The sequence below is a fragment of the Hylaeus volcanicus genome, chromosome 5, assembly GCF_026283585.1.
Source record: "Hylaeus volcanicus isolate JK05 chromosome 5, UHH_iyHylVolc1.0_haploid, whole genome shotgun sequence".
NCBI lineage: Eukaryota > Metazoa > Arthropoda > Insecta > Hymenoptera > Colletidae > Hylaeus > Hylaeus volcanicus.
This window is the reverse complement of record NC_071980.1, coordinates 14761965-14787544: the sequence shown is the minus strand read 5'-3', so window position 1 is coordinate 14787544 and position 25580 is coordinate 14761965. Positions and strand designations below refer to the sequence as shown.

The 25580-nt window shown below is 38.4% G+C and overlaps 2 protein-coding genes across 2 annotated transcripts in view; one reads left to right on the top strand and one right to left on the bottom strand.

Moving 5' to 3' along the window:
- LOC128876487 (E3 ubiquitin-protein ligase MIB1-like) overlaps positions 1 to 25580 on the bottom strand; it is a 605287-nt gene that overhangs the window by 114717 nt on the left and 464990 nt on the right. The gene's annotated exons all lie outside the window — the stretch shown is intronic.
- On the top strand, positions 22775 to 24043 carry LOC128877384 (uncharacterized). Its single transcript, XM_054124649.1, has 2 exons — positions 22775 to 23119; positions 23492 to 24043. The coding sequence occupies exons 1-2, from the start codon at positions 22775 to 22777 to the stop codon at positions 23987 to 23989; spliced, it is 843 nt and encodes a 280-aa protein (XP_053980624.1). The 3' UTR covers positions 23990 to 24043.

Below are 25580 nucleotides of genomic sequence, written 5' to 3'. Positions count from 1 at the left end.
CGGTTCCCTTTCTCTTGTTCCAATAAATTATTTTTTCAAATTTAGACTCTTTTATTACGACAGCTCGGCAGTGTACACCGAATTCTGTAACATCTTTCGCGTACAATATATTCTATATTATTTTAAACGCTTTCTCAGTCTTCTTTTCCTCGCCGACGATCTACGCCCCTCTCCGTGATCCGGATCGTTAGCCGTGGTAATTTTCGCGACGTTCGGCTTCTCACGCCGGTATCTCCTGATACCTGGCGTTCGGGTTTTCCCGTAAAGGCGTGAGAAGTCGGAAAACTCTCATTTTGCACGCTTCCCGACGCGGATCGCGGACCGTGTCGGGAAATCACGTTGCAATGTATAATCAAGTACATGTTATACATCAATAGATTCAGAAAAAAAAATATGTTCGTTTTTGTTATTCTATAAACTGTGATTACTTTTAAAATAATGTTATAAACAAATTTTTTTTTACAAAATTTAGGGTCAGATTTTATATGCAGATAGAAAACATGAAACTTTTTCTTAAAAAGATTTCTTCTATCTATGATAGTTTCGGAAATAGCCTATTACAGCTGAAACTTTATACCATTTCACCCCCTATATATGACAACGAGACAAAATAAGAAATACGTATATCTTATTTTTCGGCCCTTTAAAACATATCCAAAAGTCAATACAATCGGAGGCAGACACCTAAAAAACATTCCTTATCAATCTCTCTTTCTTCTTCATCAAACTGTCTTTTTCTACTTCGTCGACGCTTCGAAACTCTAGACGGATTCGAAGGTGGTCGGACTTGAATATTTGGTTATCTAGAGACTCGGTAGCGTCTCGACGCCAAGTACATGAAAAAAATAGCCTCCTCGTATATGCCTGGCGCTGGCGCTACCGCATATTTTTTACTCGAGAAAACTCGATTCCAACCTAACCCGAAACTTCTGTCATTAATATCTCGTCACGCCTGCTGTATTTTCTAAATCTAAAGGCATTTTTCTGATGCAAATCGCACATAAGCTTTCGAATAAAACCAAAATCAGTAAAATCGGCCCACGAACGACAGAGATATCGTAATATCATATCATGAATGTGTCAAAATCTGCAACATTTTTCTTTTCCTTTGACAAGAAATTTTTCGTCAACACTTAGCCAATAGGAGCTAAGGCCGTTCGTCGATTCGTCGACTCTCGGAATCAGTCGGCAAGGCTCGTCGGTCGGAATTGTAATATGGCTGCTGCTCACGCCGCTCGTTCATTTCTAACCTGTATAATCTGTCAGTTTGTATTTGTGACAGTTGTCATTTCTAACCTGTATAATCTGTCAGTTTGTGTTCGTGACATTTGGACGCCGCAAATTTAATAATTATTTTAATTGGGATATTGTATTGGGAAGTATATGGTTATAAGTGATAAAATATCTACCTTGTCGTTGTGGAAGGATATATATAAATTTGGTGTTTGAGTGTGCAGTTCATAATACAAATTTCAGTAAATGTTCAGTTTGTGCAAATAAGAATAAGTGTTCTAATACAATAAATTGTGTGTTATAAATAGGGAACCACTTTTTTTATTTTCAGTTCATGATAAACATTTAAATTGTTTCCAACAAGACTTTCTGTCACGCGTTCTGCGTACGTATGAACTGTAAAAAGAAAGGGAGAGAGAACGCATGACAGGATGTCTCACTGCAAGAAATTTAAATATTAAAAATGAAGCGAGAAATGAAAAAAAGAAATCAACTAGAAATTCTTGTAACAAATTTAAATAATGAGAAAATGAGAAAAGGAACAGAGATCCACTATTTGTAATACGTAATTTATTGAATTACAATAATATAGAAAAAGAGAGGCCAGATTTAGTCCATTAAGTTCTTAAAAGTACACATGACACATGACAGAAAGTCATGTTTCATTTAAATGTTACTGATAAACTGATTACATTTTTTTTTTAATAAATTGCTTGCAATGAGACTTACTGCAATGCGTTCCGCGTACTTTTGAAATCTTAAAGGATTCAAACTGATCTCCCATTTTCTATTATTTGAAGTCATTCATTATACAAATTATCTTTGTAAAAAGAAGTGAGATCTTCATAAAAAACTTCAAAAAAGTAAAAAAATTACGCCAAGTCTATGAAAAAGTGGAGGACTCAAGGAGTTATCATAGAAAAATAAAAGATCCCTATAAAAAAGTACAAGAAAGTAGAAAAAGATGTGAAATCAAAATGAGCTGCCAGTACATAAAAGTCCTTCCCAATAAAGTGCAATGACGACACTGTGTAACACAATGTAAAATTCGGTGGTTTCCAACTATGCGCAGCTAAAATGCTGTGTTCAACAGTGCGGACGTTCAGATCCTAATGACAATTCATGTAAAGTGACTGCTCCACACTTTAGCGGTGACATGAAGAAGCTAAATAGCGTATCATCTACAAACTGAGGCTGTTTAAAAATTGGCCTTGATGTCCGCGGCCTGGAAGTCAAATACTTAGCGTGACCAGGCAAGGTCGTGTCGATGAATAAGAATTATTTTAAAACGCAAAATAATGAAAGTGTACTTATATTGCCAGAGTTTTAAATTGACAAATTATGTAAAAGCCTGCGAGAGAGAAAGTATGGGTCTTGATGATCTGAGAATACCTTAGCTTACCACGCGAAGCATTTGACTTCCAGGCCGCGGACATCAAGGCCAATTTTTAAACAGCCTCAGTTTGTGGATGATACGCTGTTTAGCTTCTTCATGTCACCGCTAACGTGTGGAGCAGTCACTTTACATCGATTGTCATTAGGATCTGAACGTCCGCACTGTTGAACACAGCATTTTAGCTGCGCATAGTTGGAAACCACCGAATTTTACATTGTGTTACACAGTGTCGCCTTTGCACTTTATTGGAAAGGACTTTCATGTACTGGCAGCTCACTTTGATTTCACATCTTCTTCTACTTTCTTGTACTTTTTTATGGGGATCTTTTATTTTTCATGATATTACCATTTCTATGCAGCAAAATCTGTTGTAATACCGACCAGCCAAATTGGAGAGGTCACGTGTCGTGTCTACCCCCTTAAGGATTTTCTTCCACAATGGAAGAAAATTACGAAAGACCGATTCGTCTTAAGTTGTGTAAGAGGCTACAAGATCGAGTTTCACGAACCGCCCTATCAGATGTTCGCGCCGTGTAGCCCTAATTTCAACTCTCCAGTTGATCTTGAACGCATGAAGTCAGCAATCGTAAAGTTGTTAGGTCTGGGCGCGGTTAAGAGAGTGGACTCCCGTGCCTTGTATGCGCTCGTACGCACTCACACAGCTCCACATCACTGTATACGTACACGGAACTGCAAGGGTTCCGTATTGTCCTATTTTTGTCTCGACAATGCAAATTTGAGACCTCTCAATAGTCGTATCCACTAGATAAATGTTCAAACTAGAGTGCAAGCTCCTATATGTAGTCTACTTTTGCTTTTTTTCTGTCATAATTAACAATATTCGGCAGCATGGTGCCGGCCATGAAGGCTGGCGAGTAGGCTGCGTGATGCCGCGATACCTGAAAGTAAGGGTCTAGCGGCTAGAAGAAAATTTATTGTAAATATCATTGTAATCAAAAAAATGTCACAAATGTAATATTGCAAGTTTCGCTTATTCGGCAGAGTCTAGTCGATATTTACAATAATTTTTCTTTTTTCCTATACCTGAAAGTAATTTATGACTACAACAGGAGGAGGACAATACAAATAAAAATGAAGTCATTAATTTTAAAAAATTTTTTATTTATTAAAATTTTTTTTTGTCTAACTCCGTTGAAAAATTCAGCAATACTTCGCGATCAAAAGAAGCAATATGGTGGTGCGACAGTGCTGCTGCGTTGTCTGAACTAACGCTGCTGAAACATACGCTGCTGAATATTGTTAATTATGACAGAAAAAAGCAAAAGTAGACTACCTATAGGAGCTTGCGCTCTAGTTTGAACATTTATCTAGTGGATACGACTATTGAGAGGTCTTAAATTTGCATTGTCGAGACAAAAATAGGACAATACGGAACCCTTGCAGTTCCGTGTACGTATACAGTGATGTGGAGCTGTGTGAGTGCGTACGAGCGCATACAAGGCACGGGAGTCCACTCCCTTAAGCCGGCTTCGCCGTGCAAGAATCAATTCGTTTCGCCTTACTTTTTAGTTCAAAAACCAAACGGATTCATGATATTTGTGCTAAATTTAAAAAAGTTTAATTCTTTTATTTCAACAAATCACTTTAAGCTAGAAGACATCAGAACCGCGACGAAATTAATTTCTCAAGACGATTTCATGTGTAACATCGACTTGCAAGACGCGTACTTCTTGGTGCCTATGCATAAGGAAAGCCGAAAATTCTTACGGTTCGTTTTCGAAGGCACACTGTACGAATTCGTGTGTCTCCCATTTGGATTGTGTACGTCTTCGTTTGTATTTACAAAGATCCTTAAACCGATAATTAACTATCTAAGGGGAAAGGGTTTCCTTTCTACAGTTTATTTAGATGATATTTTGTGCATTGGCTCGAATTCGGCGGCATGTCGAAAGAATACAGAAACCATCCTCAGAGAGGTGCAGTCACTGGGGTTTTTAATAAACTATAAAAAGAGTAGCTTGGTTCCTAGTAGTAGCTGCAAGTTCCTAGGATTCGTTATCAATTCTCGAGAGATAATATTGGAGCTGCCTGAATTAAAGAGAAAGAAAATTCTAGTTTTAATTAACGATTTTCGTAATCGATTGGACTGTACGATTCGGGAGTTCGCATGTGTCATTGGGAAATTGGTCGACTGCTGTAGAGCGGTAGAGTATGGGTAGTTGTACACCAAGAAGTTCGAACGAGAAAAATATTTCAGTCTGTTGATTAGCGGAGGCGACTACGATGCTCGTATGAGATTGTTGGCGGGTTTGCAGGAAGATTTCGATTGGTGGCGAAGAAACATTCTAAAGGCAGTCGGTCCAATAAGAAGATTTCAGTTGGATAAAGAGATATTCTCAGATGCCTCTAGGTCAGACTAGAGCGCGTACTACGAAGGCGAGGGCACACATGGTTTTTGGTCAGATAGGGAAAGGACAATACATATTAATCAATTGGAACTTCTAGCCGTTTTGATGGCTCTCAAATGTTTCGAGGAGCGATTACGTAATTGCGAATTACTTTTGCGCATCGATAACCCTACGGCTATCGCATATGTTAATCGTATGGGAGGCGTACAACACGCGGGACTCCATGCAATAGCGAAAGATATTTGGCAATGGTGCGAACGTAGAAGGATTTGGGTTTTCGCGTCGTATATAGCGTCTAAGGAAAACGTAGACGCGGACGGGGAGTCAAGAATCAAAAATATCGATACCGAATGGCAACTGTCGGAACAGGCGTTCGAAACCATCGTATCAAGTTTCGGTCAAACTTAGATCTTTTCGCTGCCAGAATGAATGCAAAATGCGAAGCATACTGCTCGTGGCATAGGGACCCGGACGCTTTCGCGATCGATGCGTTTACGATCAACTGGGAAACGAAGCATTTTTACGCTTTTCCACCGTTCTAGCTGATTCTAAGATTCCTAAGAAAAGTCATAGCCGATCGCGCTTGTGGTATCGCGGTTGTGTCGAATTGGCCATCGCAACCATGGTTCCTCATGTTTATGGGCTTGGTAGTGGGAAAACCGATCGTATTTAGACCCACTAAAGACCTGTTATTTTCCCCTTGTAGGTCCATTCAACATCCGCTACACAGGTCGCTCGGATTGATTGTCGGGAAATTGTCCGCGAAGCGTACCGCATAAAAGGTTTTTCGGAGGCAGTAATCGACGTGTTGCTGGCGTCTCTAAGCGAAGGTACGTGGAAGCAATACGCGGGTCCTATCAAAATGTGGGTGCAATTCTATAACGAGAATGGGACAGATATGTATAGAGCAGGCAGCATATTAGTATTTTTACAAAAGAGATTTGGGGTAGGAGCTTCCTACGGAACATTAAACTCAACGCGATCGGCAATAGCATTGATTTCGGTAAACGATGTTACAACCGTAGCAAGAACGTTGGTAGAGTATCTCGAGGTAACAAGAGAACTTCGAAGAAACGTCAAAAATGTACTTATCACATCGAGAAAGCCGTATAAGGCGGCGAGTACCCAGACAATAAGTCGGTGGACAAGATTCGTTTTGGCAAAAAGTGGCATTGGCCCAGAGTTCACCGCGGACAGTACAAGGCACCCCTCTACGTCAGCAGCCCTCGCTAAGGGAATCGACATCGCTATCATAAGTAATACTGCTGGGTGGTCTAAGGACTCACAAGTCTTTGCCAGATATTATAACCGGCCGATAAAGTTGGATAGGAATAAGTTCGCAGCGACCGTTTTTCCAATAAGTCGTTAGATTTAAATCTTATTATTTAAGTTCCTCTAAGAAAGTTGTAAATGGCGAAAAGCCATTATGGTCGATCAGTAAGAGGTTAGCAGCCTCAATATAAGTAATATCTCTAAACATCAACGATGTAATCTCAAGAACGAGACTCTACATATAATTACGATCGAACTTCACAACAGGTAAGTTCGTTTGATCGTTCAGTTTTTGTGCCATTACTCAATTGTTCCTAACTCCGGTATTTATCCATAGATTTTCTTTAATAAAAGCTTGTTTTCTTTGTAAAAGTGAAATTTCTATTTTTCCATGGCGATAGAAGAAATATTTGTGTTCTATTTTAGCCGAAATGAAAAAGTATGAACAAATTTCTAGTTCATTTATATGAATACGTACTAGCTCTAGAAGTCGATTAAATTTTGTTGCAAAACGGGTAAAAACTGACAAATCATAAAATGTTTTGTTTACGGGACCTACTGGAAGAAATATTCTACAAGATGCAAGAGAGTTCACTCCGATTGATCAAGCCATCTCGACGTAATCGGCAAACATACCTAAAAATTACGGTTTTTTGCTAAAAAATTGGTAAAAAATGACAAATCGCTAAAGTCTTGACAGAGGGACCACCGGGGAGACATGCACTACAAGATGCAACAGGTTTCATTCCGATTGGTCAAGCCATCTCTGCGTACTCAGTGAACATAACTTAAAAAAAAAAATACATGTCGAATTGAGTAACATCCTCCTTTTTCGAAGTCGGTTAAAAATCAAAGTTTTTTTTACATATATTGGTTCGTAACATTTAAACTATTGAACCGATTGATAAAATGGCGTCGTGCGCGACCCAATCGGACGTTTCTAACTCGAGATATGGCCTACAATGTGAAGGTATGTCAGAAAAAAATAGAAAATAAATTCAAAAATTCATATAAAAAAAACCTATTCATAGAAAAATTTTTTCTTGCCATTTTCGAGTTTAGTAGGTCAAAATACATATAAAAAAATTGTGGTATTGAATGTACATTTCTTGTTTTTTATTTTGTACACTAGTGATATTCATCAAATTTTAGAGTTATACGCTTCCAACAAAAGTTATAATAATGGACGTCCTTCTATCCTTGGATGTGCAGCCCTTCATAAGAAACATTAAACAATGCTTTAATTGCTTAAAATATGGACATATAAAAAAAAGTGGTGCCGTAGTAACATCAGGCGATGTTTCAACTGCTCCGAAGAATATCACGGGGAACGCACAAAACTACCAAAGTGTGCAAACTGCCAAGGTGCACTTGCTGCATTCACGGTGCACTTGACAGATCATGTGTAGCAGCCCAAATTGAGATGGCAACGAACATAATTATGGCCTATACAAACACATCCTTCTTAAAAGCTAGAACGATGGCCAAAGAAGAGCTAGGCCTGGTTGCTAACAACCTGTCTAACTCGAGTTATTACGAAAAACCAAGAAACTCATTCCAATATAGGGCAGAAGAAGAGGAAACTCCCCAGAATAGAAGTCTGGGAAGACAGACCATTCTCCCTAAAGGAGAACGTGTAGACAAATAGGAGAAACAAAAACAAATAATATACCTGCTCCAGATTTAAATAGTATAAACAGATTCGGACCACTAGATAAAGGAAGAAAAAGCATCGCCATAAATGACCAGTTCTCAGAAGAGGATAATGAAAATGATAATAACATAAAAGACAAAACTGAAACTCAACCTAAGGAAAAAGGCAAGACTCCAAAAAGAAAAAATAGAATAACTGATGATAGCTCAGCGGAACTAATCGATTGGATAGAAAATGCACAGATCGAGGACTTAATAATCCAAAAATTAAATAGAAGGACGTGGAAAACACTAGAACAATTGAGAAAAGAGGTTCAACCCTTGGAAACTCCCAAAGAATACTGGGAAGAAGAAAAGAGAAATCAACAGAAATACAACCAGTTGCCCAATTTTCATTACAGACCATATCCCAAAGAAGAGGAGAATAAGTGGAGCGAAGAAGAAAATAAGAGGGAGAAAGGAAAGAAGAGAGAATATTATAACAGGAAATGATACACGTGTATTCCCAAAACCAAAGCGACGTAGAACCAAAACCCTCAACCTCCTATGAGGAACACCTGAGATACGAACAGATAGATCTCAGAACAGCACCAGATAGGAAAAAGGACTCAACGAAAACATACCAATATAAGAAAAAGACTGAACAAAAAGAAGTAGATAAGGAAGGAAACACAGGGAATACCAGCAGTGCAGAGCACGTCTGGGACCTACCCAGGAATGAGTAAAAAGCTAAAGTAAATAGGGGATGAAATAGAACTACAAATGAGGAGTCACATTTAATAATTGAAGCCATCAGAAGTACAGAAGAAATCAATGGAACTACTTGTGAAGATGCAATTGAAAGTCTATCAGGAGGTGATATCAACGAGAACGCTAACATTGAATACGAATCAGTAGTAGAAGATCAGGAAACTGAGGAATATCAGATATTTAGAACTAAAGGAAGAGGGAAATTCGAAAGTTCTAAGCAAGAACTCGAATGCCTTATTAGACAAAAAATAACAACAATAGAAGATTTTAGGAAATGTCTAATCTAGTAAGATTGGGAATTTGGAACGTCAGGTGTCTGGGAAACAAAATTGAAAAAGTTAAAAGTATAATAGAGTCTTAGGACATTCTTTGTATAACAGAGTCATGGATTACATACCTAGAAAGTGTCAAAATCCAAAATTATAAAATAATAAACAATGCAAAAAGGAATCCATTTATAAAGAAAAAGAGAGGAAGGGTCAAGCTTACCGATGCCCCCAACATAGAAAAGGGCAAGGGTATAACTACATATTATATATAAAGAGAACATTAGAATTTCAGATGCGAAACTAATTTTCGCAGACGAATCTTTCGAAGCCATAAGATTAAACATATTAAACATTAATAATATCTATTGCGCCAATCTAATAGTAATAATTCTGTATAAATAATATACAGAAATCACGCACAAGAAATGTCTGGAAAAAAAATGGGAAGAATTCTTCGAAACCATAAAATTTGACAATAGATCGATTTTGATTGGAGATTTCAACGCAAAAAACGAGTTATGGAATTGCCCTAGCAATGACAAATCTGGCCGAAACTTAGAAAAAGTACTTGAAAATAAGGATTTGGCTGTGATAAATGATTTCACGTTATCAAGAAGGGGTCGGAAATGTAGACCATCAAACATACGTCTGATAATTCCTGGGCAAACGCTCGCTCAGGATACAGAAGCAGGGGAATCCAAACTAGACTTAGGATCAGACCATCAGATCATAAATATCTTTTGGACTTCTGAATATAAAATAACAAACTTAATTCACAACAAGAAAAAACATACATCATTTAGACTACATTACAGCTTAATGAATTCGTCTTGAAAAGTACTATCACATGGTATAAAAAAAAATATATATAATTCTATTTGAAAAACGAAACTTGACCATCATATCTCGTTAAATAACAAAGTTAACAAAAATTCCTTCTCGCTGAAACATGAGCCCCATTTTACCATGCAATTTCCATATTTGAGATTTTGCATTCGGCCGATAGATTTGGAGTTAGAGCTCTATATCACTTAGGCTGGGACACCCTGTATATATGTATACATTCAAATTAAATCTACACTGTCAAATTTTCTTCTTTGAACGTCCCTTTATATATAAAAAACGTTTCAATAACAAAAATTAATTATATCTGGAAATTATATACATTAGAAAAATACATTAGCTGGACCAGACTACCTCCTTAATGCGTTACACTGGACAGACACGTTAAGTCTGACCAATATTGGTCCTTACTACTTACACACACACCTTCTACCGTCTGAAAACGATTGTTCACGTTTGGTTCACTGTACAAACCGAATCGGACATGTTTGGTGTATAGGCAGATTAAGTGGACAGGAGTCACAGGGTGCACCCGAAGGGCTGCGGAAGGCAAAGGCATCCGTTGGCGCCAGGCCATCTAATACTTCATTCCTCTTTACACCATCCTCGCATCGTACCTCTTTACATTTTCCCTCCCTCTTCCGCTGGCCTTGTTAAACCTCGCGCAGACATTCTTTGCATCGGCGATTCCGCGTCCGTCGGAAGTCGAGGACTTCGGGGGGTCGCATCGAAAATCGGTAGGTCGTACCTGTCGGCCCGATACTCGTCTTCTTTGATGCATATATGCATGTGCGTTATGCATAATCTACCGAGTACATCGTGACCTCGGTCCACGACGGCACTAGAATGGGATCGCGTGGCCGCTTCTGGAAAAATTCTATCCATCCTTCGGGTGGTACTCCACGGTAAGTGCTATTTGCTGATCGATTTTGATGGCAACGGAGCTGTAGCAGGGTAGGGAATAGGGGGAGGTGAACTTTGGAACGGAAGCTGGAAAACTCGTGGAGAGAAATTGCGAATTTTGCGGTGCATTTGGCCGCGTAAGACGCACGATTGACGTGTCAGCAAGATGGAGAATGCTGACAGCGCTGCTGGGACGAATGAAGTGTGCGATTGAGCGATGATATAATGAAACGGTGGAGACGGTGATGATAATAAGAAGGTTTTGTGGTATATGTTGGGTGCTAAGGTCGAGGTACAATTGTTACTAATTGCCCGTGGATGTTTATGCATTTGGGATAAATATAAGAAACTCTAACTCTACCAAGTATTTTTAATAAAACATTGTACATTTACTCAAAATAATTTTCACGTAAATCCGCATTTTGATTCATTTTGAATGCATTTCTTTTATTTCATTGCAATAAGATTCTGCATTAATCATATAATCAGAGGGTAGGAAATGATGATGAATAAGTTGATTTTCTAACAAAAGATCACCAGCTTTGTATTTTTCGAATCAGCGTTGAGTTATTGTAACATTCACATAACCTTCATCAAAGTCTAACTTTTTGTTTTTAGCAATTTTTACCACTATCATCACTAGTTTATGCACATATAAAAAAAATTACGCGAGCATTCCAAGTATTCATAATTGTTAATAATAAGGTTCTAATGTTTCTATTCTAAACATCGCTAGTATTTTAATTTTTAATGTGTGTAGACTAAAATCGATGTTATTGAAACACTGGAAAAACGACATTTCATATGCACCAACCTAATATAATATTTTTATATACCATCTACCATCAGTGATAGAGATGATTTCGTTTCATTTATTTGTGGGCAGATCATTTCACTTGTCTGGAAAATATTGTCTACCAATTTTCTTTTTCACCAATGGCAACATTTATATTACCTGAACTAGAAAATTGAAACTTTGAATTTTTTCAACCCTTTTTTTGAACTTTAATCCTTTTAAAAATATGGTTAAATATTAATAATTATAATTCTAGATTCGCCGATAGCTAATCTGATTTCACCTTTCGAATGATTTAATGTCAAGTTATCATGTTAACTGTGAAAAAAGAGAACAAATTTCATGTAGCTACTATCAACAACAAAAAATGAATAAAGGTAAACAAAAAAAATTTGGTTTACTAATTTAACAGAGTTTACGCATATTTAGTTTCATGCATATAGTTTATTATGAAAAGTGGAATTATATACTGATATTACATATTAAGAAAAGGACGCGACGCACAGTGGTCCGGATGGCCAAAAAAACCTGGCCAAAATTAGAAGGAGTTTTCGGATCTTCGTGAAACTTGGTATTTAAGAGTTATTTGGGCTGCAAATTACGAATCCGGTATCAGAATTGCAAAATTCAAAATGGCGGATCCAATATAGCCGACACCAAGTAAACATGGAGGGCTCATTTCCGTAACAATTACATAATGTTCTATATATATATATTACAGATCATTAGAATGAAACTATAACGTATCAATTATGTCACTAACGTAATGGGTCTATAATTGTTGCATAGAATTGTTACGTAATTTTGTTGTTACTTTGTTATGTAACATTTACGCAATTGAGTGAACGTAAATGTGCATACTCTAAAAGTTACGTAAATGCTACGTAACTTTAACAATGTAATTGAAACGTTATAATGAACATGTAACATTTACGAATTTTGATGAACGTAAATGTGTACTCTAAACATTTCGTAAATGCTTTGTAACTATGTAGTAATGCGCACGAGACAAGACGAGATTTCAACGATCTCGATCTTGATCTCGAAGAATCTCGAAACATGCATATCGATTTCGAATTTTCGAGAATATCGAATATATGATCTCGATTTCGATCTCGATCTCGACGAGATCTTGACAAGATTGGCAATACAGTTCAAAATATGCCATCTTTTAAAGTTTTTGCAGAAAAGTATGTATACTGTATGATGTTCCTACCTTAACCTTTCTTAAAAGATTCAAAAGTCTTAGTTTTTACTCTCGACAAAAAATTAGTTATAAAAGTTATTGCCAATTATTTGCGCGTCTTCTGAAATTATTGATAATTCTACTGGATGTCTTGTAACTCTCCTATGCTACGTGAAACACTCTGTATATGTTTGAACTAAGAAATACAAAAAACATAATGTAATAAGTTATGCGAACTAATCGAACTGCTTGTCTCTGTGACCTCTTCTCTCGAGGTGTTCGAAAACCGCGAAAACCGGCACCGTTTACCCGATTAAATTCAATAAACGCTATACGTGTACGATCTTTGTTGCGCGTAGTATCGCGCCTGATTCAAAAACAAAGGATCAGAGGGCCCGCCGACTGCCGGTTGGAACTAGCACTCAAAGTAGAAGCGACTTATAATATTAACAAAGTTGTATCTGGCATCGTTTGATAGCACAGACATAAATAAATAACGTCGAAGGCCCTTCAAGAGCCTTCATTGTCAAGGCTACGCAGAGACTTTCCCAGGCCAGGAAAGTCACTTCTTGGCCAGCTATCGTCGTATACAGAGCTCCACGAATAAAATATCACTATTAAAGAATAGTCGGCGTTTTATACCTTGCGTTTATTTAATCGTCTTACAAGTCAGAAGTGGGATATATCACGTGTCCTTTCCGCGAACATTTGTGTGATCGCGAGTGACACTGTCGTGCAATTTTGACGTTTTTTACGCAATTGTGTCAGTGTCAAATTACGGAATAGTGCAGTGACTGTGTTTGTGCCTGGTGTAAAGCGACAAACAATGGGTCGATCAGGTGAAAAATCACGGAAGCGTGCACGAGATTGTTCACGGGAACGTTCGCGCGAACGTGAAGAATCAAAAGAGCGAGGATCGCGGAGTGAGGGAGTGCGCGATCGTTCGCGAGATGATTCGCGAGGGCGAGTCTCGTACGGATCGGAGGATCGTTCGAGAGGTCGGATGCTTCGCAGAGCCAAAAACGCGACGTGTCGCGGAATTATCGACGACGATATTCGCGGGATGATTCGACGGACGGCGATCAGGTGTCGTTACGGGAAGAGTGTTCCAGTGATCGAGTACGAAGTGTGGCGCGAAAAATGTCGCGTGATCGTACTTGCCGTCGGGACAGTTCCTCGTCTGAAGACCTACGTGTTACGGTGAAACGTCTCCAGCGAGAATTGAACAGTATTCGGCATAGACCGTTGGGAGACGATTTCGCGGTTTCGAAGTTCGATCCGTCGCGAGATGACGCGGACATTGAACAGTGGGTGCGTCAGGTCGACCGACTCGCGCGACGATATCTGTGGAGTGATGATTACACGGTCATCACCGTCGCGCGCGGGTTAAAAGGTCATGCTCGTCGTGTGTATGACGAGGAGATGCGTAACGATCTGTCATGGGCGGTGGTGAAACGCACCTTGATTCAGCGTTTTAAAAGACCGCTGCTAAAAGAAGCAGCGACGTACACGGCGAGTCCCGGGCAACAACTAGGAGATTATTGTTTTGAGAAACTCTCCAAGTCGCGCGCCCTAAAATTGAAAATTCCTGATGCGTGCTTGGAAGACGCTGTCATCAGCGGTATAGGCGACGAGGCGATCGAACGGACGATTCGGTTCAATCGATATGAAGACGTCGACGAGCTATACGCTGTGATGAAGGAGATGGGGTCGATGCCACGAGCGACGGCCCAGAAAATGACGAGTTCACGACCGGCGTTATTTCAACGTGGGCCTATGAACGAGATCGAGCCGACGGCTTCTACGTCGACAGCAAAGCCGACATCGTCTACATCGGCGGAGGCCACTCAACGACGGGCGGTTACCTGCTTTAATTGCGGAGAGATGGGGCACTATTCGGCAGGTGCTCAAGCAGCCCGGTTACCTGCAAGTCTTGCAGCAGGAAGGAACATTTGAACAGATTCTGTTCTAGGTTGAAAGGCATGAATGCGGCATAGGTGAGCGACGAATAGTTTGATGTTTTAACAAACAGACGACGCATGATCAGAGTAAGTACCACTCTTATGAATTAGAGACGATGGCCGTGGTGTTTGTTCTTTGATATTTCCGCGTGTACTTGGATTAAATTTCACGGTCGTTACGGATTGTAATGAGCTTCATATGACGTTCTCCAAAACGGATTTGGTACCGCGAATTGGACGATGGTGTTTGGAAGTTTATGACTTCAATTTTGCCATCGAGTATCGCGCGGGCACGAGAAGTAGAAATCCTGTGTCAAGAATAGACGTTTATCCGGTAGATGTGACTGAGGCGGATTGGGTTTTGTCGGTTCAATTGCAAGATGAGCAGTTGTGTCGGGTCCGTAGGATTCTCGCGGAGAATGTCCGGAATGTTGTTACTAAATAGTATTTCTCGAATTACGTGTTGAAGGGAGATCAAGTTTACCGATGGCTGGATGACGGACGCATTGCGTGGATTGTACCGCGCGCGGCGCGTTTTCAAATTTGTTGCTTGTGCCACGACGATGCGGGGCATTTGGGACTAGAAAAGACTCTGCGGCGGATTTGCCATAATTGTTGATTCGCGAGATCAAATTGCGAGGCAATAGAAAAGGCGCTACGATTAAGACCTTCGAGAAAGGGGAAGGCGTGCGAAGCTGTTTATTGCGGCGGAGCGACAGAAGTCTTGGATAGCGGCGGTCGAATAAACCGAGCTATGATCCAAGAACCGAGTCCACGCATCCCAAGCAGGTAATAATCCATAGTTGTGAGGTTTGTTACGGATGTGGTGGCCTTTGATTACAGAGTAGAATCATCCACCGTGTCGACGGATACGAGTTCGTCACCGAGAGGTAGATGGAAGGCCGTGAGTTGCAGCAATGATGTCTAGCCGCTGGTGAATGGTCATGACTCTGCTGCTGGGTTAGGTCGATGATTTGCCTGCCATCGGGCTGGGAGTGACAGCTGGTTGCTCTCAGACGATTAAGAGACAGATATCACGGCAGTGGTGCTAATTTGATCACCACTGCGTGATTGTTCCGAACTGCTGGGTCAGTAATGGACGCTGGTCATTACTAGATGCCGATGAGCCTGTAGCTGTTGAGCTGAAGGTGACGTCTGGATGCAACCTCAGTATGTCGACGAATGTCTCGCGATGAGGCATGATTTTGAATCGTCGACAGATGACCGGAGAAGCCACGCAGTACCGCGAGGAGGATCTGGTGATGGTGGAGATCACCAGCGAACGCGCCACGGGAGAAAGCAGGAAGCTTTTCCCAAAATTCAAGGGGCCGTTCCGGATCCATCGGGTACTTGGTAACGACCGGTACGAGGTCGAGGATTTGAGACAGCAAAGTAGAAGGGCCAAAACGGTGGTTGCAGCTGAACGGCTGAAACCTTGGGTTGTGGCCATTGAATAGACAACTACGAGAAACTAAAATTTTTATGTTAGTCAGTTCTCAGGTGATGGAAGGGGACGGGCTCGTGGCCATAGGTGGTCGGTGCCGTCGCCCACGGAACATGAGGTTAATGAGGGATCCCTGAGCTGATTGCAGCAAAGCTGGAGAGCGAGGCCCGCTGAAGAGATCCAGACACCGACGTCCGAGTCACCAGACGATGGTGGGGACTGGCCACCGTCGGATGACGAAGATTTGCGTACCATTCACGGGATAATAATGTCTAGCCACTATCGAATGGTACGAGATTTGGCTATCATGACAATGGTGATGTGTAGTCACCGTTGTATGATAGTGAGGGGGACCATTAAAGGGATAGTGGTGTGCAGCCACTATCGAGTGGTCCCAAGTTATGCCGTCAGGCCGATAGTGATGTCTAGCCGCTATAGGATGACGATGAAAGAGATATCACGGTAATGATGTGGTGCACCATTACGTGATTGTATGGATTCAGCGTGAGGCCGCGCAGAGTTGCAGTTGGGCAACAGAAGGACAAAATCGTTAACATCAACGGAGATCCAAGGATGTCGGCGGATGTCTTGCGACGAGGCATTGCTTTGAGTCGTCGACAGCTGAACGGTGTTATCTACGTCGTCATGGAAAAGGAGAGAAAGGCCGAATAATCGTGGACTTTCTTAGAAAAGGGGAGTATTGTTGTAGAGGGACCTTTTTGTTGATAAGAGAAAGGTCTACACGGAAAGTTTTGGGCCAACATCAATACACCGGCTAGATACTCAGGCCAGTCTTTGATTTTTTGTGTTACAGAAAACGACGTAAGCAGAAACAAGAAAAATGAATATATTTGTTTATAACTTAAAAGCGATAAATATGACGATCATGCCTTTTTTAAAGAAGATCTTAAAAAAAAGTAATATTAAGGTTACATATTTAACATAACGTTACACTTATGTCGTTAAAGTTACATAACATATATGAAGTTTTTAGAGTATTCACGTTTACATTCACCAAAATACATAATTGGTACATATTTAACATAACGTTTTAATTATATTAGTAGAGTTATGGAGCATGTATGAAACTTTTAGAGTATACACATTTATATTCATCAAAATTCGTAAATGTTACGTATTTATTATAACGTTTCAATTATGTCGTTAAAGTTACGTAACATTTACCAAACTTTTAGAGTACGCGCATTTACGTTCACCAAATTGCATAAATGTTAAATTACGTAACAATTCTATGCAACAATTACAAACTCATTACGTTATTGGTGTAACTGATATGTCATAATTTTGTTTTGTTCGATTATTCCCTGGGTTAGTATTTTATTTTCAGTATGGCCAATTTTACGAAGACAGTAGTCGTATGTGGTAAAAAATTGTGTTAAAAGTGTGAACAGTATCGAGATAATTCTATCTATTCTATAATTCGATAAATTCTCTTAATAATTAATGGCAACAAGTGATAATTGTTATCTGATGGTAAAAAATGTATGCTAATGTAGGCAATTGTACGTACTGCCTTTGCACAACGGCCCCGCTGCCGACAAACGGTACCGCTACCAACAATTGGCACCGCTATCAACATAACGGCACCGCTACCGACAATCGGCACCGCTACTCGGTGATCGGTGGCCACTATTGAACACGTGTCACCAAGCACCAGGTTGTGTGTATGTATGTTCGTATGAATTTTTGTATGTGTGAATTAGTATTTAAAAAGAACCGAGGAAAGGCCAAAGTCAGTCGAAGCTTGAATTCCTTAGAGACCAGTTCATCATAAAATCTATACAGTAAGTTTGTGCAGTGAGCAAAAGTTTGTACAGTAACATTATTTTCCTTATGATTTTTTACAATATTTTTTGCACGGTCATTTAATGAGGAAACAAGAAATCTTTTATTTGCACTACTTTTTGAATCAGAAGCTTGAATATTTCGAGTGTAAAGTAACATCATCTCTTAATTATAGATTTATTTTGTATTGCATTGCACACTAAATTTCGGTCTAGAATTTTTTTATAATGATCATAATGGTTATCTCAATGATAAATGATATCAATTATGAAATATAATTTATATTATTGTGCAAAATATATGCATTAGAAAAAACTGTAGATACAATATTTTTTCGAATACGTCACATATTCTGAAAGTTTATTATTGACTTTCTTCTTAATAATATTTTGCAAATGAAATAGAATTTTATAATTAATAAATATTTTCTATGCATGAGTCTTAATTTTTCAATTTGATATTTGGTCGTGAATTAATTTGATGTAAACTGATTTTTATTCAAGTAAAATATTTGGTTATTATTTAGAAAGCAAACGGCACCCCCGATTTCGATGATTTTTAGATATGTTATTAAGTTCGAGATTTTGAACAACTTTTTCCTATATAATATAACCGCCGTTCAACTTTAGTTTGTTTAACTGTTTCTGCGGGCAACCAACATTCGACAAATATAAGAGGTAGGCTGAAAAATCAAATTTAAATAATTTGATTGATTTTGAATCTCAGCTTGTGTGGCTGTTCGCCTCACGGCAACTAAGATACTTGCAAGCTGGCTGCTGTCAGGCACAATTTAAATTTGATTTTCAGTCCACACCTTATAGAGGTATGTCGAATGACGGTTGCCTGCAGAATTCAATGTAATAGTTTCGACAGTTTCTCGAAAATATCTGAATGATTAAGGCCGAGCGCCGATTATATGTGTAGGAAAAAGCTGTTTCAAATTTCGAACTTTATAACATATTTAAAAATCATCGAAATCAGAGGTGCCGTCCGCTTTCTAAATAATTACCAACTATAAAAGTTGTATGTGTAATATGCTTATATATAATTATTATGTTTAATATAATTACAATACTAAAAGACATTACAAAAATATTTACATTAAAAGACATTGGAAAATTATGTAGTTGCAAAGCATGTTGTTTCACTATAATTGTGAAGAAAAAATTTCAAATTTTTTATATATAAATAAAATACTATTTAAGAAATGTAGATTACATTTTTTTCTGAAAGTTTCTATTGGCGTCCTTAAAATATTACATAAATTATATTTTAATTATTGAATTAGTTTGTTTAAAAAAAACTGCAAATGATAAAACATTTTTCATTTATCAAAATATTTTTAATTCACCATAAGTTTTCTATATATTGTTTCAGTAGTAAATGAGAAGATAACATAAATAAATTAATATCAGGCAACCCCAAACCTATATTCGTATACATAATCGCAGTTCATCTATTTTCTGTTGCTTTATAAAATTATACACCTATATTATGTCGAAATCAAAATTAAAACTAGACACTATTTCTTTAATGGAGGTTACCGTTCATAACGATGAAAAATTCGATTTTTTTTTACATAATTTGCATCCTTTAAGTGTTTAGAACATGTAGGTAAAAAGATATTTTCATATCTAAGGTATTTTAGAAGTTACAGCCTGCTGAGCGAAACCGTCCGCCACCGCGCCGGCTGGGAAACAGGTAGCTGAGGCGCTTTTCTCGCTTCCTATTAGTGAATAGTTTTCCTTTTCATGCCAATAGATGGCCTTTAAATGATAATGTTATATTATCTACGGTCGGTAAGGAAAATTCATACCCACCACATTGTTAATTGTGCGGCGATTGCTTACAGAGTTGAGTAGAGTGTCGTGCGGATATTGTTTAGAGAGTTGTTTAGAGTGTTGTGCGGAGATTGTTTAGAGAGTTTTACAAAAATGGCGAACTCACGGAAATCTCATGGTGGTGTTCATCCAAATCGTCCACGAAAGAAGAAGTTTAAATACAATGCTGAGAAAATGGAGAACGAGAATGCTTTTGCTAGCACTTCAGCCACGAAAATAAAGGATGCAAATTATGATGACATCGAAGTGGACGTTGGACATAATTATGTCGTTCTTGATTTTTTAACTGTGTTTAACTTTTTATCTCAGTGTCTAAAGTGCAAAGAATGTGACGGGGATGTAAAATTTAGTCGCATGTGTGAACGTGGACTTGGCTTTAATTTACTTCTCACGTGTAAGTGCAAAAATCAACGCCGCGTCTCTTCGAGTCCTTTAGTGAATATGGCTTATGAGATAAATCGTCGTCTTATGTTTGTAATGCGTATTTTGGGACTTGGGTTACGCTCGATAAATGTTTTCTGTTCATTAATGGAATTGTCTACTGGCTTTGGACATATCATGTACTATACATTTCTCGGTAATCTATATGAGGCAACGAAGAGCACATTCGAAATCATTCAAGGAAAGGCAGTTCACGAAGAGAAACAGAAAAACATGGAAGCAGGAAATGAAGAAACGCATTTGAGTGTATCTGGCGACGAATCTTGGAAGAAACGAGGTTTCTCTTCGTTATTCGGCATTGCAACGTTGATTGGGAAATACGCACACAAAATTGTAGATTTGGTGATCAAGTCTTCATTTTGTCAAGGCTGCAGCAATTGGTCCACTGCAAAAGAAACCTCGGAATATGAGAATTGGTACAAGACTCACAAAGAGATTTGGAGCATAAATCATTCCGGAAGTGCTGGTAAGATGGAAGTCGATGGCATGATAGAAATGTTTTCTCGCTCCGAAGAGTTGCTCGGCGTAAAATATGCTACATATATCGGCGATGGAGACACTAAAACTTACCGTGTTCTGCTTGATTATGATCCGTATAGTGACTTCACTATACAGAAGAAGGAATGTATAGGCCATGTCCAAAAGCGGATGGGCATTCGACTACGCAATGTCAAGAAAAAAAATAAAGGGATCGGAGGCAAAGACAAAGGCAAGTTGACCGATAAAGTGATTAAAGACCTCACAGTGTATTATGGACTAGCTATCAGAAGGCACCCTGATTCGGTAGATGAAATGAAAAAGGCTGTGTGGGCAACATTCCACCATAAATGTCCCACGGATGACAATCCTCGACATGAAAACTGCCCGCCAGGAGCAAACAGTTATTCTACTTTAATAATTCGACATCCGTTTTTGTTTCAGATAAACTAGAAAGGGTGTGAAGCGCTCCGCGTAGAACAAACGACGCCGTGCATTTCATCTGAGCTGGAGCCGCCATTTTGGACTCTTTTTTTATAAAAAAAATTGAAATTTATCTTTCATTTATACAAAAATATATTACTTTGAAACCTATACCCAAAAGTATTTATTTTATATTAGAAAAAGATTCCAGAACCTCACGCATGTTTCATGCATCTCGACGGTAACCTCCCCTTAACGCAACGGCAGCGGCGACGTATTTTCTTAAAAAAATTCCGTAATATTTGTCAAATGAGTATTAATTCAAATTTAGAAATTCAAAATAATACCGTTACTTTATCGAATGTGCCAGATAACACCGAACAATTACCCCAGCAGCAAAAAGTTCTAAAAGAAATTGATTTTGATTATTCCAATGTAATGAATACTCATAATTGTACAGAAAATAATCATGATTTAGTTTCTGAACATTCAGAAATTAGTATTGATGAAAATAGTCCGCAGTCAAGTATTTCAAGTGATAAATTTTCTAAAACTGAATTTTGTAAAACAGAACTTATTAACATCAGATTATGGGCTATGACAAATCGTGTGAGTCATTTTGGTATTAGTAGTTTACTGAAAATTCTAGTAAAATACGGCCATAATCTTCCTATTGATGCTCGAAGTCTGTTTCAAACTCCCAAACAAATAGCCATTATTGAAATAATACCAGGAAGATATTATCACGCAGGTTTAGGTGATAGTTTGAAAAAATCTATTCGTAAATATTATTGTCGAAGTAATTTACCATCTCAGATCAATATTAATGTAAATATAGATGGTCTTCCTTTAACAAAGTCATCAGGGGGTCAATTTTGGCCTATTTTAGGTAGTATAGTTGCAGATTTTTACACCTAACCGTTTATAATTGGTGTTTATCATGGTTTTGAAAAGCCAAAATGTAGCAATACTTTTTTGAAATATTTCAAGGATGATTGTTTTGAAATTTTCCGATCTGGTATTGTAGAATACGGCAAAAAAATAACTGTGAAATTGAACGTATTTATCTGCGATGCTCCTGCAAAATCGTTTATCAAGGAAATTGAAGGACATAATGCATATTTTGTATGCGGAAATTGTATTCAAGAGGATGATTACATAGAAAGACGCGTAACATACCCAGAAATTAATGCAATGTTAAGGTCAGATGAATTTTTTAACTTAAAAAAACAAGAAGAACACCATACAGGGTGTCCCAAAAGTCGGGGAGGAATCGGAAATGGGGGGTAGCTGACACGATTCTGAACAACAATTTCCTTTGCAAAAATGTCGGATGGGGCTTCGTTAAGGAGATATTAAGCGAAAACCCCGACCAATCAGAGCGCGCGTAGACCGTTCGAGCGGCCGCGGTAGCGAATGCTACGCGCTGACGGCCGCGCTTATACGCGAACAAGTGACTCGACGTGCATCGAAGGACATTGACGCTGCCGCCTAGCGCGTATCCTTCGCTACCGCAGCCGCCGAACGGTCTACGCGCGCTCTGATTGGTCGGGGTTTTCTCTTAATATCTCCTTAACGAAGCCCCATCCGACATTTTTGCAAAGGAAATTGTTGTTCAGAATCGTGTCAGCTACCCCCCATTTCCGGCTCCTCCCCGACTTTTGGGACACCCTGTATAATCACTTCAAATCTTGAAGATTTAAACATTGGAATGGTTACTCAATTTCCTTTAGACTACATGCATCTCGTACTATTAGGAGTAATGAAAAAATTGTTACAGTTTTGGATTAATGGTAAACGTAATGTACGTATGGTTGCAACTCAGATAACTCTTGCTTCAACTTCTTTATTATCTATGTCATTATTCCTACCTAAGGAATTTGCTAGAAAGCCAAGGAAATTAGATGAAGTTGATCGCTTTAAAGCCACCGAATTAAGACAATTATTATTATATACTGGGCCAATAATCTTCTTAAAAAAATTATCACGTGATAAATATGTTCATTTTTTGAGTTTGAGCATAGCAATTCGAATTTTATGTAACAAAGAATATTGCGTACAACTGCTTGATTATGCACACAGTTTATTATTGTATTTTACAGGTAGGGCCCACTGGCTGGGTTTCCCTTTGTGGCGTGTGTGTGTGCGTAAGCGCTGATGGTGTGTGGGTGTTCGCGAGTGTGCTCCGGAGCACCCTTTTCGTCCGCGACAGGACTACCACCGGAGGTGAACTCCGTTAGACTTCCCTCCGTCCGTTTCGCGAATCTCCCGCGTGACCTCGCGCGGTTTGAGAACGCGCCGCGTTTCGAAGGAGAGGGCCCCTTCGAAACGCGAAACCGTTAATTCCTGGCGTAATCTTTTTCCGACTGTATTTTGATTCTAGGGCGGATTCTTGTTAGCCCCCATAGAGTTAAGTCGCGCCGGTTAGGTATTCGTTTTCTGTCCTTCGGATACTTTCTTTTTGTATCGGGAATTCCGCATCGCGCTTCCTTTTCGGCGCGTGGTCGCCACACCCTTTTCCTCTACGGTGACTGTACCGCGGAATTCCTCGCGTAAACTTCGCACGAATAAAGAAATTCGATTAAGCGTACGCGGATCAAAGTTTATTTTCCCTTTAGACCTCCCCTGGGTTTCGCTTGGCACTGACGCCCACTTTTTACAAATAAATTCGTCCGTGGAAATTGTGCGACCGAGCGTGTCGATTAGCAGCTTTCCCGGCCGCCCACGCGAGGTACGTCACAATGGTCGTCAATATATATCATATAACGTTCATAATTTAATTCATTTGTGTTCTTATGTAAAATTATGGGGAGAGTTAGATAAATTTAGCGCGTTTAAGTTCGAAAATTACATGCAAAAAATTAAATCGAGCATAATCGAGCCGATATTCGAGTCGGCCATTAGAACAATTAGTCAATCGTTGTAAAGAAGAAGATAATTTTAATATAACAAATGTAGAAAGGAATTATCCAATACCAAAAGAACGTGTTGTAAATGGCAAAAAGATAATAAAATCAGTTCAATGTAAAGGTTTCTATCTAAGTACAAGAACTGCTGATAATTGTTGTATTTTGTTAGATGGTAAGACAATTTCACTTACGACAATTTATTTTGAAAATAAACAGATTTACATTACTGGGAAAAAATATTTAAATATTAAACCATTTTTTCACATTCCATGCAACTCTTTAAATATCGGAATTAAAAAAATTAACGAGTCACAGTATGAGTTAATTACTGTTCCATTATCTGATATTAAATTAAAATGTGTAAAACTGTCTTTATGTGACGAAGAATATGTGGTATTGCCTTTATTGCACTAACAAAAAATATGTTTATGGCGAGTACTTATTTTGATAGAATATATAATTGAAAACAATATTAAATTATTGAATAAGTTTTCCTTTTTTACAGACTATTAATAATAGTCAAAAATTTCGCTGTCGTCACTTTTCCAAGCGATGGGAATAGTGAAGAAGAAATAGTGTCAGAAGTTCCATCGTTATGCCTTTCTTCCAATTTAATAAAATGCTGGTGGCCGACGCACAGTGGGACAAAACGACTCTCGGCGATCAAAAATCTGTAACTTTAGTTCTACTGGAGATATTTTAATGATATTTGGAGGAGTTTTGCTCCACATTATGGCCTTTAAGTTATATTAATATAAAATATATTAATCTAGAGGGTGACGAAATATTTACATGTAAAGTACAGTGTGTTGAATATCTTAGCTATATGTTATATACTTTGTGTTTTATAATTAAAATTCACATCAAATCTGTTAATAAATATTTTTTTTTAATTTTCTTTATTTAAATGTTCCTATTTGTTTACAAATATCTACATTTGGTTTATCCTTTATTTAGAATACTAGCATGCGGGTTTCGGTACTATTACCGACAATCACTGTAAAAATTTTTGTTGTTTTATTTGGAGTGTGAGTGAGTGCGGTTTACACGTGTAGCAGATCTATGGGATGTTTTCGTTTAAGTCTCCCTGGAAGGTTTGTATAGTTATTTTTAGCAAAAAGATTTGTATGTGCAATTACTCTGTTTCGATGTGCTTTGCAGAATCTTGTGAGTTTTTCTTCGACTGTGGGAATATACAGTGTCCTTTTTATGTCGTCGTTTCTTATATACCATGGTGTATTTAAAATAGATCTTAATATAATGGATTGTTGGGATTTCATTTTTTTTATATTTGATTTAGCTGCCATACCCCAAATTTGTATCCCATATGTCCAAATAGGTTTTATTATGGTTTTATAAATTAATAATTTATTGTTCGTGCTTAATTTAGATTTTTTTGAAGTTAGCCAATACATGGATTTTCTCGTTAGCTTTATGTGTTTAATTTTTTCTTCTATGTGCTTTTTCCAATTTAGCTTGTGATCCAGATGAAGTCCAAGGTATTTAACAGAAGTTGTCTGTGGAATTTCCTGATTTAACAGTCTAATTTTAGGAGTTGCTTTTTTTTTAAGAGTGAATGTAATGTGCGAACACTTGTTTGAATTTAAT